Source organism: Thamnophis sirtalis, unplaced genomic scaffold (assembly GCF_051295495.1).
Source record: "Thamnophis sirtalis isolate CommonGarterSnake01/CBP01778 unplaced genomic scaffold, rThaSir2_p1.2 scaffold_9, whole genome shotgun sequence".
Taxonomy (NCBI): Eukaryota; Metazoa; Chordata; class Lepidosauria; order Squamata; family Natricidae; genus Thamnophis; species Thamnophis sirtalis.
In genome coordinates this window covers 38,936,487-38,954,399 of record NW_028261389.1, presented here as the reverse complement: position 1 = coordinate 38,954,399, position 17,913 = coordinate 38,936,487, and the positions used below count along the sequence as shown (strand labels likewise).

Here is a 17,913-nt window from a genome sequence, read left to right as displayed (position 1 = left end):
TGCCCTTAATTTTTTGTTCTAAACGGATTTTCCACTTTGGCTTTGATGCTTTTTCTGTTGTGTGACTAGGTACTTTAATTTTAATGCCTAGTTCATTAGTGACTATTACAGCTGCGCTGTACATTAACTGGTTTGTTTCCAAGATGGATCCCGGTTCAATTGTTGAAAACACTGCATTAACCATTTTCATGATAGGGGCCAAAATTTTCTTAGGCACAGTTTTTAGTGATGGTAAACGTTGCCTTTCCTCATTAAGCAGAAAATGCTCCATGATCTTATCCTTCAATTCTTTTTGTTTTTGAGTTAGTTCATCAGTTGGTTCAATGATAACTGGTTCTAGTGGTGGTGATGTTATTTCCTCCCCGAGAGCTTCTTCTGGGAGTTCTACTATAGTGTCTTTAGTTGTGTCTTGAATATCAGTTATTTCCGCTTGTGATATTGTTTTTTGGGTTTTGCAATTTGCCTGAATCTCCTCATGTTCAACTTTACTAAACACTTTATTCCGTATAATAAATCGCCTTTGATCTGCTATTATTATTATTATTATTATTATTATTATTATTAAGTTAGATTTATGGTCTGGATTGATTACAAAAAGGCATTTGACTCACTGCCACATAGTTGGATTATAAAATGCTTAAAAACAACTGGCATTAGCAAAAATATTACATCTTTTACTGAAAAGGCGATGAAACAATGGAGAACTGAGTTGGCAGTAGGGAATGAGATCTACGGAATGGTTAATATCAAGCGAGGAATTTTCCAGGGTGATTCACTTTCACCTCTTCTCTTCATCATCGCAATGATCCCACTATCAGTAATTTTAAAAAAAATGAAATTAGGCTACCAAACAGCCAAAGAAGCTGAAAAAAATTCGCATTTACTATATATGGATGATTTGAAACTCTATGACAAGTCAGAAATAGAAATCCAATCATTGACAAACACAGTCCGAGTATTCAGCACCAATATTTCAATGCAGTTTGGCATGGAAAAATGCGCCACTGTATCCATAAAAAGGGGCAAAATCACTGCATCTGAGGGAATTGAAATGCCCAATGGCCAATTAATTAAATGCAAAGAAAATGAAGCCTACAAACACTTAGGCATTCTGCAGTTGGATAACATCAAGTATGGAGAAGTCAAAACTATTGTCAGGCGAGAGTACACCAACAGAGTTAGGAAAATTTTGAAATCTAAATTGAATGGTGGAAATACAATCAAGGCCATAAATACCTGGGCAATACCAGTTATAAGATACACAGCTGGTATAATTAACTGGACACAAGCTGATTTGGACCTTTTGGACCGAAAAATCAGGAAACTAATGACAATACACTACAGTTTACATCCACGTGGTGATACTGATAGACTATATCTGCCCCGAAAATCAGGTGGCAGAGAATTATTACAAGTGAAGCAAACAGTTGAAGAAGAAAAACATGCACTGGCTGATTATTTAAAAGAAAGTCAAGAACATCTATTAATCGAAGTAAAGAACAAAAATCTACTGAAGGCCCAACAGATGAAACAAGAATATAGAAAAGAAGTGATAAAATCAAGAATGGAGAGTTGGCAGAACAAAGCACTGCATGGCCAATTTCTGGAAAAAATAAAAGATAAAGTGGACAGTGAACAAACTTGGTTATGGTTAACAACAGGTACATTAAAGAAAGAAGCAGAGTCACTAATCCTGGCTGCGCAAGAACAAGCTATCCGCACAAGTGCCATTAAGGCCAAAATCAAAAAATCCTCTGATGATGCCAAATGCAGACTTTGCAAAGAAGCTGATGAAACTGTTGATCACATACTCAGCTGCTGTAAAAAAATCGCGCAGACTGATGATAAATTGCGGCACAATTCAGTAGCACAAATGATCCATTGGAATTTGTGCAAAAATTATAATATTAAAACAGCAACAAACTGGTGGGAACATCAGCCTGAAAAAGTCACCGAAAATCAGATGGTCAAGATCTTGTGGGATTTCCGTATACAAAGAGACAAAATACTGGCGCATAATACACCAGACATCACACTGGTTGAGAAAAATAAGGTCACAATCATAGACATCGCAATACCAGGTGATAGCAGAGTCGCCGAGAAGGAACATGAAAAAATCACAAAATATCAGGACTTAAAAATTGAAATTCAACGACTATGGCACAAACCAGCAGTGGTAATTCCAGTGGTAATTGGCACACTGGGTGCTATTCCAAAAGCACTGGAATTACATTTAAAAGAGTTAAAAATTGACAAAATCACCATCAGTCAAATGCAAAAAGCCGCACTGCTTGGATCTGCACACATATTATGAAAATACGTTACAACGTCCTAGGCCCCTGGGTGGGGCCCGACTAGTAACCAATGCCAAATCCGGCGAAACAACTGGCCGCTGTGATACAATTGTATAATAATTAAGTTAGATTCAGTTAAATCTTGATTACTAGGGGGAAAATGATATGATGCAGGATATAGTCAAATAAAGGAGGGATAATGTTAATAACGTATATATACAGTTGCAAGAAAAAGTATGTAAACCCCTTGGGATTACGTGGAGTTTTGCATGAATTGGTCATAAAATGTGCTCTGAACTTCATCTAAGTCACAACAATAGAAAAACACAGTCTGCTGAAAATAATACTACACAAACATTAGATGTTGCCATGGTTTAATTGAATATAACATGTAAACATTCACAGTGCAGGGAGGAAAAAGTATGTGAACCCCTAGCCTAAAGACTTCTCCAAAAGCTAATTGGAGCCAGGAGTGAGCCAACCTTGACTCCAATCAGTGTGATGATACTGGATGTGTTGCTGACAGTTGTCCTGCCCTTTAAAAACACACACCTGTTTTGGGTTCACTGGTTTCAAGAAGCACTGTCTGATGTGAACCATGCCTCGCAGAAAAGAGCTCTCAGAAGACCTACCATCAAGAATTGTTGACTTGCATGAAGCTGGAAAGGGTTACAAAAGTATCTCCAAAAGCCTTGATGTTCATGTGTCCACGGTAAGACAGACTGTCTACAAATGGAGAAAGTTTAGCACTCTTGCTACTCTCCCTAGGCGTGGTCGTCCTGTAAAAATGACTGCAAGAGCACAGCGCAGAATGCTTCATGAGGTAAAGAAGAATCCTAGAGTGTCACCTAAAGACCTACAGAAATCTCTGGCACATGCTAACATTTTTGTTGACACATCTACAATAAGGAAAACATTAAACAAGAACGGAGTACATAGGAGGACACCATGGAGGAAGCCATTGCTGTCCCCCCAAAAAAATATTGCAGCACGTTTGAAGTTTGCAAAAGAACACCTAGATGTTCCACAGCACTACTGGCAAAATATACTATGGACAGATGAAACCAAAATTGAGTTGTTTGGGAAAAATGCACAATACTATATGTGGAGAAAAAAAGGCACAGCACACCAATATCAAAACCTCATCCCCACCGTAAAACATGGCGGAGGGAGCATCATGGTTTGGGGCTGCTTTGCTGCCTCAGGGCCTGGACAGATTGTTGTCATTGATGGGACAATGAATTCCAGGGTTTATCAAAACATTTTGCAGGAAAACATACGACCATCTGTCCACCAACTGAAGCTCCGCAGAGGATGTGTGATGCACCCAAAGCGTACAAGTAATTCAACAAAAAAAATGTCTTCAACAGCACAGAATACACCTTCTGGAGTGACCCAGTCAGAGTCCTGACCTAAACCTCATTGAAATGCTGTGGCATGACCTTAAGAGAGCGATTCACACCAGACATCCCAAGAATATTGCTACACTGAAACAGTTTTGTGAAGAGGAGTGGTCCAAAATTACTCCAGATCGTTGTGCAGGTCTGATCTGCAACTACAGGAAACGTTTGGTTGAGGTTATTGCTGCCAAAGGAGGGTCAACCAGTTATTACGGTTCACATACTTTTTCCTCCCTGCACTGTGAATGTTTACATGTTATGTTCAATTAAACCATGGCAACATCTAATGTTTGTGTAGTATTATTTTCAGCAGACTGTGTTTTTCTATTGTTGTGACTTAAATGAAGTTCAGAGCACATTTTATGACCAATTCATGCAAAACTCCACGTAATCCCAAGCGGTTCACATACTTTTTCTTGCAATTGTATGTTAGGGTACAATATAAGGAAATGAGATGCAAACAATGATTTGGAAAGAAGGATAGAAAACTTTGTTATTAAATACTATGGATGTTTAGCTAGAATAGGATATAAGGATTTAGCGTCATTGGAGGATTTTAGAAATAGTAAATGAAATGCCAGTATGTAGTTATGTATTAAATCTTGGTATATTTTATGATGAAGGACGTTTAAACAATTATAATCAAATGAAAATGGAGGTATGATGACGGTAACATGTATAAATATCTGAGTTAAAATTCTTGAGTTAATATGACATGCTTGATGACTGTGGAAGAGATGCATGAAAGTCTTTTGTAACCAACTGCTACACTTTCTACAGTATGTAAAAAAAGAAGATTTTATCTGTAGTGTTTGTTTTGAAAATAAAAAAAAACTAATAAAAAAAGAAAAAGAAATTATTTTACCCTAAAGTATGCTTTCTTTTCTCTTTTATATATACTGTAATTCTCAAAATGAACAATGCTTAATATTCTACTCATCCACCTAACGAAATAACAAAGTATTACACATTATGAAACAGTGTTTAACAGTGTTAAACTGTATGCTTTCATAAATTCAGTCAAATTGGAAGTTCAAAAGAATGGCTACCTTGGTTTTAAGTTTATCAAAGTTAGATGTACTCATTAACTCAGATCTCTCTCTTTTCATCTTTAAATCTTCAGTGAAATTATCAATCAGCTGTAGATCATCTGTATCCAGTCCTATTTGGAACAAAATTTTCAGACAAAATTAACTTCGGGCAGATCTGAGAAGTAAAAGTTATGAAATAGAAAGTTTACCAAAGAAAATATAAAAAAATCCTCAATGTTTGGCTCTCTTAGATTGACAGGAGATGTCAACATCATATAAAAAAATAACAGCTCAAACTTTTATCCCACTGTGCAAAGTAAGTGAAGAGTCACATAAAGTAGAGGCGGGAACTATTAACACTGATTAACCTGATTAGATTATAGAACTAAAACTACTTGAATAAAAAGACATATAGCAACAGATCAGACACAGTACTAAGATTTAGCAAATTCTTTTCCATGTAGTTTGATGGAAAATACTGTGTTCACAATGAAATACTACATCATATTGTAATGTGTGTAATAAAACTAAGAAATTATTTATTTTCCATTAAATTTGGACGATGCTTATCTCACTATTCAAAGTGATTCTGGGCGACTTTATTATTATTAAATAATAGAATTATTCAGTCTGATTCTAAAATATTGGAAAATATTTTTAGATTGACCCAGGAATGATAAAATAACCAATTAATTGTTTATCTCATTGCTAAATTATTTTTTAAAAAAATAAGTACCAGCTTACCTAAAATTGCAGCTTTTCTTCCTTTCTCCTGAGCTAATTTACGGATCTGTTGTTTCAGAGTAACTCTCTCTTCTTCTAATGTTTCAATCTGCATTGAATTTAAACGGCATTATTACTTTGTGCCTTAATTTTTAGAAAAAAATGTTAAGTGAAAATTATTACTTGCCTCTTTCAGCAGGACTTGATTTTCAGCCTTGTATTGTTGTTGCTTTAATGCTTTGCTATTTTTCAGCTCAGTTAAATCAATCATTGTTTTTGGATCAAGCCCTAAAATGAAACAGATCATGCATGAGATATCTGTAGATTTGATTATGTAATTGCTGGACTGGATGATATAGAAAGGTGCATTGAGAGAGAGTATCTGTTCCCTCATAGAAGCTTGTTGACACTTTTCATATTTCTTAGTTAAAGTCTATAATGAGCATAAACCTCAGCCATTGTATTCATTTTCTTTATCCTCCAATATTCATTTCTAAATTCAGTTATTTTAAAAATGCAGTTTCTTACTAAACCTAGCAAAAACAGACCACGTTTTTATAATAGTAGCTGCATTGAACTAATTTTTTTAGACTTAACTACCGTGTTTTCCTGAAAATAAGACAGGGTCTTATTTTCTTTTGACCCCTGTAATAAACGAATGGTCTTATTTTCAGGGAGATCTTATCATTTTTGAGGTGCAGGAGGTGGCAAGTGTGGTCACCACATGGCTGCTGCTGTGTTGCACTGCTGTGGCAGCGAGGCACGTTGCTGGGCCTGCTGCTCTTTTTGAAGTGGCCATTAGCGTGACAGAAGAGGTGCAGTGGCTAGGGTTATAGGAGCAGCCATTAGATAAGGGTGTGTGGGATGCATGGGGCATGTTCCCCCTCCTTCCCCCCACTCCAGTCTCATCTCCTTATCTCGTGTGGTTTGTACGGCAAGCAACCAGAGGAAATGGTGGGGACCAGCTGCGTGTTTAAATATTTTCAGGGAGGGCTTATTTTGGGGGAACGGCTTATTTTAGCACACGCGCTGACTGGGCTTATTGTCTAGGCAGGTCTTATTTTCGGGGAAACAGGGTATTTACTATTAGGTTCTTGGTTTTGTCAGAGCTTGGTAGTATACTAATAATGTAGTGTTGTGGCCTGGCAGGAGCCGTTGGAGCTGCCACCAGACTCCGACAGCGAGGAGCCCTATGAGTCGGCCCTGGAGGATGTGGAGAACCCTGGACAGGGTTCTGACTCTAAGCAGGGTGCAGAGAGACTGGTTGGCCATCAGGTGGCTCCTGAGCCTTAGATCAGTGGGGAGGAGACAAGAGAGAGTGATTCAGAAACCAACAGTGAGTTGTTCCAGGATGCACGCCATCGAAGGGCTACTCGGCGTCAAGAACTACGTAATTACAGGAGGTAATTACGCTCAGCTGATGGTCATTAGGCTCCTCTCCAGACTATAAAAAAGACTGCTGGTGCCACACCCTTCTTGCAGAAGTCAACGCTTTGACTAAAGAGAAACTAACTTGGCAGGCTGGATTGCTGCCAGTTAGTCTGAATTGCTGCCAAGGTTTGTCGGCTTTGCTGCCAAGGTCCTTATCTGTTTGTTTACTTGATTCTGGTCTTGTTATTAAAGGGCATTTTACGCTTGTCTCGGCTTTCATTACTGGACGGAGGATGGGGTCAGAACATGTTACTTACTGTAGTTTGGTAACAAAACATCTGCAAGAAAATCACCAAACTCGGATAGCACCAAAGACCCTGCAGTTAAACCTTGAGCTATAAATATTCTCTCAGTATTTCTGTGTATTTGTTCTCTATGCTAAAAAGGAAAACCATTTCAATTCTTAATATGTATGTTTATATGTGTGTGCATAAATAAGTATGTGTATGTATACATGTATATTCTCACACACACAAACTTATACTGCGGTGGAATATAACCTGGATTCCCAAAATAGCAAGTGACAGCAAGGTTTAGACAGTTTGGTTGAGAGAAAAAGAATCAGGATAGCTTCTCCATAAAAGGAGGATTCTGAATATATCTTTAATGATGCATGTAATTGTTTAGTTTGGCAAGATTTCTATCCATAGGTGAGGAACAATAAAGGAAACTGCTTAGAAGTAACTCCATACTGTTTTTCTTGGTTTTGAGTATCACATATTCAGACACTCATAAACTAAAGCATCCATGACTGGTTGGGTATTTTTCAGAAATATTTCCTTACCCCTAACAAAGAAACAATGTGACCATGGATGGCAAAAAATCCGTGGGAGATCAGTGGAGTAGATTTGGACAAATCCAACTGACTTCCTTAATATTAACAACTTAATATGTAAACTTAATAAAATGAAAATAAAGACCAAAATCTAAAAAAACATCCGTCTATATGGTTAAAGAATTCCTCACTTTTCATTCTACTCACAATTCTATGATGCATATGTATCCACAATGTTTTATACAATAACACTGCCAATGTTAGTAAAAGTGTCATTCTGCTAAGCACCTTCTCAATCCCTTAAAATTTAGACCAAAATTTAAAATTGTTTTAATCAGCCATTCTCTCTACGTAAGACTTCTTTCTCAAATTTATATACAAAGAAACTATCACTTCTAATCCACAAAACAACTAAAAAAGTCCCTGAAAAAACAAAGTAATGAAGACATGCTAAATATATTATTTAAATACATTATCTAAAAAATCTGATATGATCATACCTAGTTGTTCCCGAAGATCTTCATTTTCATCAAGAAGATCATTGATTTTAAATGCAAGTTTATTAACTTCTTTAATTAATGTTTCAATTTCACTATTTCTTATTTTGAGTTGCTTTTTTAAACCTTTTATTTCAGCAACAGCATCTTCCAGGCCATATATTCCCTTGGAAAAGAAAAGATTAAAAAATATTATCAATCTAATATCAAAAATACATATAAAACATATAATAAAATAACTGGGAAACTGGAATTATGACCTTAAATCCATTAATTATCTTTCAAACTCAGTTTTAGTATATTTTTCAGCCAGCAACTAAAATATGGAAGGAGATATAAAGAGAAAACTTCCAGGACAAAGAGTCTTCCTTTGCCTGCTTATTTGCACATTCATTAAATGCAAAAGTAACAAACTAAAAATAGATGAATGTAGATTGTGTATGTGCATGACTGTAAGAGAAGTGATGGTTTGCAAGTTGTAACTGCATGAATAGTAAAATGAAATTAGTGAATTAATTAGCATGTGCAAGAATAATAGATAAACAATGGGTACATAAAACAAAGAGAGAGAGAGAATAGCATAAGAAAATTATGTTCCTCAACTTTTGATTCTGGCCCAATACTTCCCCAGCTCCTGTCCCATCAGATGCTGGTATACATTTCCCCATACTGGTGAGGGAACCCCTCTCTCAGCTTTAAGAAAATTGATTGTTTCTGCCTGGAAGATGTTTTCTCCAATCAAAAGACATACAGTTTCATAATCTTTCACTCGCTTCAGAGTTTCAATAAGTTCTTTGTCTTTTTCTCTTGCATCTGCTTCTGCAAGTTCTGCTGTCCTTTCACTATCCTTGACTTTCTCTTCCAGCATCTGTAACTTTCCTTGCATTTCCCCAAAACGATCCTGTTGACTAATCGATAGCCCGCCTGAAATAAAAATAAATGTTTAATTAGTTAATATTCCTATAGAAAGGAAAGGAAACCTATATTCAATATGTGATATTAAAAGTAAAAATATAGAGGAAAATGAACCACCACTAAATTCTTTTTAAAAAAAAAATCAGCTTCCCTTTCACTATAAAAATTTAATCCAAGGGAGTCAGAGACATAAAATCCAGGCTTACAAATTAAATAAAGTAGCAACAACTCCTGAAAAACTTTGATAAGTGGCCAGTAAAGTATTTCAAAGGAAAGTTGAAAATATCTTATTATCGTGTTTCCTCGAAAATACGACCTATCCTGAAACTAAGGCCTTGCCACATTTTTCTGGTGGGAAAAATATAAGTCCTCCCCCGCAAATAAGCCCCCTGGACAACCCCCTACCTCTGTCCAGTCAGAGCGCCGCTCACCAACCTAGCGGTATCCCGAAGGTGCCAAGCCGAAGGGGGGTGAAGGTGATCGCGTTGCTTGGCGCCTTTGGGATACCCTAGGTTGGTGAGTGGCTCTACCCAGCTGAAGAGGGGGGGGGGTCCGGGCGGCTGCTCTCTTGCGAGCCGGCTCCCAAAGAGCCGGGCACAGCCTCAGGGGCGAACAGCTGTGTTGCCCTGTCGCAACAGCGCAGCACAGCAGCCTTGAAGCGACCACGCTTATGAGCAGCCACCCGGCAAACCCCCTTTCAAGCCGGGCACAGTGCCATTCACTGACCTAGTGGTATCATCAAGCTGCATGACCGCCTGTTCGCCACTGCCTGACTCTTGCGGCTTGGTGCCTTCAAAATGCCAGTGAATGGCGCTCTGTGCAGCTGGACAGGGGGGTTGCGTGAGCAGCTCTTCCGCTCCCACGCTTCCCAGCCTCATGATGCCCTAGCCCAGCTCTCCCTGCAGAGCCAGAGCACCTCCGCTGCTGCCATTGCCGCTGCCATCCCAGCATGGCTCTTTTCGGCAGCTTCCAAACTGAGTTTTCTGGCAGTGGCCACTCTGAATGTATGCTCTATGGTTGGGGGCCAACTGCTGGCAGAGCGTACTCCCAGAGCGTACAACCATAGAGCGTATGCCAAGAGCGGCCAATGCCAGAAGACTTGGTTTGGAAGCCGCCAAAAAAGCCATGCTGGGATGGTGGCTGCGGTGGCGGCAGCAGTGGAGGCGCCCTGGTTCTGCAGGGAGAGCTGGGCCAGAGCACCATGAGGCTGGAAGGCGCGTGAGCGGGAGCAGAACAGCTGCTCACGCAACCCCCCTCTCCAGCTGTGCAGAGCGCCATTCACTGGCATTTCAAAGGTGCCAAGCCGCGAGGGTTGGGCGGTGGCGAACAGGTGCTCACACTGCTTGGCGATACCCCTAGGCCAGTGGCACTGTGCCCGGCTTGAAAGGGGGTTTGCCAGGTGGCTGCTTGTGAGCGTGTTCGCTTCATGGCTGCTGTGCTGTGCTGCTGAGACAGCGCAACACAGCCGTTCGCCTCTGAGGTTGTGCCCGGCTCTTTGGGAGCCCGCTCGCAAGAGAGCAGCCACCTGGCAATCCCAAAAGAATAAGCCCTCCCCTGATAATAAGGCCCAAGCCATATTTTGTGGGTGAAAAATAAGACCCTGTCTTATTTTCAGGGAAACACGGTATATATATTTGCTTGTGAAACAAGAGAATGAGTAAATTATCTTGAAATACGTCCCTAAATGCATTATTAGGGTATATACTCTGAAAGAAATCATCCTTTCTTCTGAACAAATAATTTCAAACCCCACCTAATATTACTTATTGTTAAGTGTCAGCATATGAACTGATTATCAATGTGCTGCTTTCCTTTTTAACTTACATTTATGGCTATAATCAGACATTGTAAATTCAAGCAATACTTTATTGTTTACCTATTGACATTAGTACAGAAACACTTTCAAATATTTACTTTTATCTTTCTGGAGTTCTCTTTTCATATCCTCAATGATCAATACATTTTTCTCCATCTCCTTTGTATATTGTTCAATCTGTTCAGTGAGCAATTTGATCTGACTGTCTCTTTCTTGCACACCCTAAAAAGAGTTTTTTTACTTAATAAATAATACTTGGAACATGCTCTTAAAGTACACCAAAATGATCAACAGAAAGAAAAAAAGTACTTACAACACAGAGTTCAGATATTATCTAGAAGGATAAGCATAGGGAGCAAAAAATAAAAATAAAGCAGAGAAATAAAAATAAAATAAACAGCTTATAAGTTTATGACGTCAGCTAAATTAATCACAGCTAAATGCTATCTCTCAAATGATTTCATTTTCTTCTAAATAGACATGAGGTACATATACCGATATTTCAGATTATCATAAATTCAGGATAAACTAATGCATTAATTATTTGTACATGATGTCTACCATGAGCTCCCCTATAGGCAAGTAGACTGCTACAGGAAGAAGACCTGGCATGAGCTTGAAGGGGAGTGGGCAAGAATTAGAAACATATCATTAGAAGAGTCAAAGGGGAACAACCAAATAATCTTTGTTGAGGTCATGCAATTAAACTGCTCCTCCTTACTCAAAAAGGAATTATGCAATTCTCCATTCTCCCACCCCACTCCATCTCAAAATTTTAAAATAGACTGCATTAAGGAAGCAATTAACTTCCCAAACATATAATAACCTCCTCATCAAACATTTCTGTTCCTTCAGCTTCACCTTCAAATCAACTATGTTAAGAGATTTTAAAATTCATATATTACATTTTATGGGAGAAAATGATTAAAAATAATGAATTTAATGGTAAAATATTCAAAATGTTGCATAGATAAATATAGCTCTCTAAAATAGTTTTCTAGATATGGCCATACAAAAGTGGGTTGTGAAGATAATTACTGCATTATATTTTCCAGTAATGTACATATTTATTTCACAAATGTGTGGATACAAACGTGTGGATACCTGCTGGAGGGCAAGAACATTGCTCTTGTCAGAATCCAACTGGGCCATTTTCAGCTTCTCTTTCAGAGTCAACAACATTTCCTGATATTCAATTATTTCATCATCTTTGGAAGCCAAAATTCTCTGTAAGATAAAAGGAGACAAAAAGAATCTTAATTATGACAAAACAGAAAACAAATCGCTAAAACGCCATTAATGTTTGTTGTGAAATACCTTCCACTCCTCCACTTTTTCATTTACAGCTATCATAAGTGGATCATCCTCTTCATTCTTTGCTTTAAGTTGGTCTGTCAGCTCATGCACCTGCATAATATAATTCATAATATAAGCTATTGACAGACTAATTACCAATGGGAATTTTGCAGTATACATAATTGAAAACTAGTTGCTTTCTTAAGATTTACATGTAAAAGATACGGATATCAATGGATAAGGCCATGGCACATGTATTGCAAATGAACTTCAAATTTGGTACTATTTAGCACTCCTAAAATCAAATTTGTGTATCTGCTTCCTCGTATGCAAGGTGCCTCATACCTGTAGTCTATATTGCTCTTTTTCCTTTCTTAGCTGGTCCATGGCAATATCAGACTGTTGCACCATAAATTTCATTTTATTGTATTCATCAGTCATATTCTCCATTTCTTGCACAGATTCTTCTAAATTCTTCCTCATTTCCTTGTTTTGTCCTTCTAACTTTTCATTAGCTTCTGTCAAATTCTACAAATGTAAAACAGACATATTTCCATGAAATGTATGTTTTGATATAAGAAGCAATTCTTAAATTGATCAAGCTACATTAAATTGTCCCCTAAGAAAGTCTAGAAGATAACAATACTATAATAAGTTTGATAATCAGCAAAGTTCTTAAATGCAGGGACATCCAACGATAAAACAAATTGTTACAATTAGTTCATGGAACAACATATGGGTTTTGGCATGTTTGAGGGTACCTGAAAACATATATTTTCATTAACATGATGGACTTATGCTCTATGCTCTAACAACCAAGCCTTTTATTTTATATTAAACTTTCTTCTTAGTTGCCCAATCACTAGTTTAATTTTGATTGTACTAAATTGGCAGGACTTTTCTTACTAGATTTGGTCATGATTTATGCTACTGACTTCCCTGAAGATATTTACACCCCTTTATTCCCCTTACAGATATTTCACTACTCTTTATTTAAAAAAAAATTAATAATTCATATATGCCGTATTTTGTTCTACTGTGTAACTCTTTGAAATTTACCTGAATTTCGTCTAGGTATTGAACAAGCTCAAAATTCTTTTTTGATAACTGTGATCTGTAATCTGAGTCTTCTCCTCTTCTTGATAGAAGTGTTTCCTTTTGTGTTTCTAATTGTCTCTGATAGTCAATAACATCCTGATGAAGCTGCTCATTCTGCAGAAAAAGATAATTAAAATATGAAACTGCTGAAGAAAAGATATTAATGCTTTCTGAAACTGAGAAATATGCTAGTAGATCTAAGGAATTAGAAGTAATAAACCAGAGAGACTTCATTTCATTGGATATATTCAAGTGGAGGCTAGATTGTCACCCAAAATACTTTAATTTTTATTCATGCACCAAGTATGGCCAGGGACTTGATCTCATAATTGGCCCATTCACCTTTAAAGAATCTAATTTTAATTAAGTTATTAAACAAACTAATACACTGAACACAGAAACTAACACTAATCCTCACCTTTTTCTTCATTCTTGTTTTCTTAAAAAAAATAAGAGCAGAAGAAAAAAGAGGAAAATTTAAGAGACCAAACTTAGGAAGCAAAACAGAAAAGAGAAAAACATAAAGAAGTAATACAGCATTATCGTACCAAGCAAGCACATTAAGAATTTAACATTATATATCTTTATGATGAAGAAAATACATAAACTGAAGCAGAAATTACCTAGATTGAAAGAATAATCCTGTCATCGCAGAAGATTTTAAACATTTGTTATGACTGAATTAAACTAAATTAAATGGCCTTTCTTCTAAGAAATTGGAAATCCTTAGTTCTAGTGTACATGGTACAGATGAGGAAAGATGGAAATAAGGAAGCACAATAACAATGGTAAATCCAAAATACACAAGGTGTAACAAATAAGTAGGCACCGGGTGCAAACAATTATTGTGTGTCAAATTGTTATATTGGCATACCAACCTCTCTTCTTAATTTGCTGTTTTCATTTTCTGTTTCTTCATTTCGAAGAGTAAGCTAGAATGACAAATTGGTTAGCTGAAACTATATAGTATGATCCTAATATAAGACATAAGTCTCTTTCTAGAAATATCGTCATTATTCATATTTGCAAAACATATATATATATATATATATATATATATATATATATATATATATATATATATATATATATATATATATATATATATATATATATATATATATAATGTTTGTGTGTGTGTGTGTGTGTGTTTTATTTGTGCTGATAAATAAATAAAGGGAGACTAGTATAGATCTATTTCAAGCTATTTAGCTCTCATCAGCTAGCCATACCCTTACTGGGAATGATATATATATATATATATAAAAATCATTAACTGAAAATTAACTGAAAATAAAAAAACACCTCTATTCAATCCAAAAGTTTGTTTAAACAGTTTTCTACTAAAAGTATATAATGCTACATTTCCTCAGAAGTACCCAGTAGCAGAAGGGATTATGTCTTCATAATTTACCAATTCCAAATTTAGTTCAGTCAATCTACAATGTAGGGAATAAACTCCATTTGGTTCCATATATACATATACATATACATATACATATACATATACATATACATATACATGTACATGTACATGTACATGTACATGTACATGTACATATACATATACATACATATATACATATAAATTACTGCTTTTTATATATACATAATGCACTAAAAACAAGATTAATTTGTTAAACTAGACATAGGAACTATTGAAATCAGTAAATCTGAGAGCATCTCTTTCAGTTCACTATACATATTAGATTGTTTCTTATAATTTTACAATTTTGAAACAGTTCTAGTGCTTCATTTAAAAAACACACATTATTTATGATCAGATGTATTTTTCAAATCAAATTTATAGATAATATTCAATATTACCAATAACACTAAGAATTTCAGATAGAAAACTTACATTCATTTATCTCTGAGTAAATTTTTTTGATTCAATTGGCTCTTCTTCTGTGTAGATATGTTTACAATTTCATTACACAATTTTAGTTTTCCTAAGTTTATAGTATCTATCACCACTATTATGTTGATATAAATTTACATTATTTTCTTTTTAAAAGTCTTCCATAGTTAGGTCTTCTTTTTCAATTTCTATTATTATTCTAACATTAATTTGTTCAGAACAAGCTTTTACTCTTTATAGAGATTAATGTAATTTACCTGTTCATTAACTTTCTTCTCTTTGTCTAGGTCTTTTTCCATGTCTGCTAATTCTCTGTCTTTTTGTGACAACTGTTTTTCCAATTGGCGAATTTCATCACGCAGAAATCGAGTATCACGGCTTCCAGTGGATCGCTGTGCTATCTTAACAAATATTAAAATAAAACTAGTTATATATATATAATTATATTAGGGTAAATTAAAAGTGCATATTCTAAACAATATAAAACTCATGGAAAGGTTTTGAAATATAGTAAATATGCAACTAAACAATGTAAAATCAGATTTAGCTATTTACTCTAGGGGACCATCTGTCTTGGATTAAATGTCTTGGAATCTAAATTAAATTTAGACTCTACAATGAAAAATAACTACTAAATTAACAAATATTGAATTAATTCATTATTTCCACCAGTATAGCAGCACAAATCAAATTCCCAACTTTTAAAATAGGGTTATACTTTTATGAGTCAACATATTATCTGCAATTATACTTTTTATTATATTTAAAAATGCTCCAAAATCTGATTTCTCAATTAATAATTAATGCAAGGAAGTTTTCTAAAACATGTAGTAGGATCCTACTTTTTTATATTGTCCATATTTAAAATATTAGGCAAATTGAACAATTGCAGGATTTAAAATTACCAATCGTAAAATGTGAAAACCAAGCCTCACAACATGCTGAAGCTTAGAAGATTCAGTGCCATACAAATTAGACAGATTATTAAGATTCATAAAGCTATTTAAATATTGTATCTCAAAAATAATAATGTTCAATATTTACTTTAGGTGAAATTTAAACATACCTCTAATTCTTTTTCTAGTTTCATCACCTTAGTTTTTAATTGATTTTCTGTTTTCATAAAAAAAGGACAAAGTTATCAAATTATAATGACCAAAATACTGAAATGAGACCTAGAATAAAACTGATCACATTCTTTACTAGTATCAAAAACAGCTCCTTCTTTGAAAAAAAATTAATTGTAAATTATATCTGTTTATAGTATAAATTATATTATATAGAGGAATACCATGTTTCATAATTGAACCTTGCATTTCCCATTTTTAATACTTACCTATTCTTTCAGAGAATTAAAAATGAGTGAACTCAATTGATCATTAACATCTTTCAATTTATTTTAAAGAAACTTTTTTCTTCATTTTAAGTTGAAATTGTGTGACGCTTTGGACCCAGTTTTAGAAGTTGGACCTCATTAGTCATCATCGTATGTATGTTTTCAATATTTCCATATTTAACTTAGAATAACAGAATAAATTAAACATATTTCTACTAAAACTAACTATAATGAAGAATCTCACTATTCCAACTGAGTAAAAGGTAACAGTTCAAAACCAGCAGCAAAGTAAAAGCAAAACAATGAAGCCTATAATATTGAATTCTGAACTCTAAATAGGGTTTTTCTCTATGGAACTGAAAATTCAATTTTACTGATACTTCTGTATTTTCCCCAAAAAGTGTCCAGACGTTTACAAGTTATGTATCTACAGAAATGTTACCAAATTTAGCTTGCTCTTCTCCAGCTTTCTCAACTTCTTCCAGAGCCAGTTCTACTTCTTGGTTTTTCATCTATTAGAAAAAATGCAAATTTTGTAACTGCTGCCAACAAAATAAAACCATAAGGATTAAAACATGTTTAAAATAAGATACAGTTTATTATAGATAAATCCCTAATATTAAGTTATTTACAATATAAGTTATAAACATGCCAAAAATCCAAGAATAAGCTTTATGTAATTATACTCTTCCTTCCATAACAAGGGTATACAAGTAAAAAAACCAAAACCTTCAGAGCTGTTTTTATTAATCCAAAACAACTACAACTCTATGTTTATTATGGAAAAGTGTGTCCCATTTTCATCCAAGTACTACATTTACCATTGAAAATGACTGTACATGAATGGGCAAAAAGCAAAACAAAATTCTCATCTCCTCCCTTCTCAGGAAATCTTAGGTCACTTATCTTCTTCACTACTTCTAGCCTCATAAATGTTTTTATATTAGAGTATTTAAATATTTAACAAACCATGCTCATTTTTATTAATATCTGTGGATTAACTTTTTAAAGTGCTGCAAAACTATTGATATACATCTGTAAATATTTTAGGGGTTCCAGGAATATTCTAAACACAAACATAACCTGTTCCAATCTTTCTTATGGGATTACAATGCAAGGGAAGAAGAGCCTATTCAATTAGCCTGTCTAGGCAACAGATGGATTCCTTAAGCTTTCAGAGGGAACCATGAGTTATTCCCAAAGTTCTGGTACATAATTCAACTGAGCCCTTAGTCACAGCTTGGAATGAATGTATTTTGAAGGACTCAGACTGGATCATGCCAATGTGGACTATGGATTCCACAATCTCCAAAACCCAATTTATAGAGAAGCTCTAAGAGCCCACCAGTGGTCTTGTTTCAGATAACCAGTATTTTCAGGGTTAATAAGAGTCTGGAGTGCCCCTGAATGGCCACTGAGGGCTATTCAAAGAATCTGTTG

At 35.3% G+C, this 17,913-nt stretch overlaps 1 protein-coding gene across 4 annotated transcripts in view; it reads right to left on the bottom strand.

The window, feature by feature from the left end:
* CEP290 (centrosomal protein 290) overlaps window positions 1-17,913 on the bottom strand; it is a 75,885-nt gene that overhangs the window by 51,428 nt on the left and 6,544 nt on the right. For 2 of the 4 annotated variants that reach the window (XM_087723367.1, XM_087723369.1), the window contains exons 4-18: window positions 16,916-16,985; window positions 16,204-16,250; window positions 15,395-15,538; window positions 14,155-14,208; window positions 13,238-13,390; window positions 12,524-12,706; window positions 12,200-12,289; window positions 11,987-12,109; window positions 11,196-11,216; window positions 10,981-11,104; window positions 8,903-9,075; window positions 8,155-8,317; window positions 5,636-5,736; window positions 5,470-5,557; window positions 4,744-4,856 (exon numbers count right to left, since the gene is read on the bottom strand). In XM_087723367.1, the coding sequence (XP_087579493.1) occupies window positions 4,744-4,856; window positions 5,470-5,557; window positions 5,636-5,736; window positions 8,155-8,317; window positions 8,903-9,075; window positions 10,981-11,104; window positions 11,196-11,216; window positions 11,987-12,109; window positions 12,200-12,289; window positions 12,524-12,706; window positions 13,238-13,390; window positions 14,155-14,208; window positions 15,395-15,538; window positions 16,204-16,250; window positions 16,916-16,985 (1,647 nt within the window). The remainder of the gene's footprint in view (window positions 1-4,743; window positions 4,857-5,469; window positions 5,558-5,635; window positions 5,737-8,154; window positions 8,318-8,902; window positions 9,076-10,980; window positions 11,105-11,195; window positions 11,217-11,986; window positions 12,110-12,199; window positions 12,290-12,523; window positions 12,707-13,237; window positions 13,391-14,154; window positions 14,209-15,394; window positions 15,539-16,203; window positions 16,251-16,915; window positions 16,986-17,913) is intronic. The other 2 variants (XM_087723368.1, XM_087723370.1) reach the window with 1 other exon arrangement.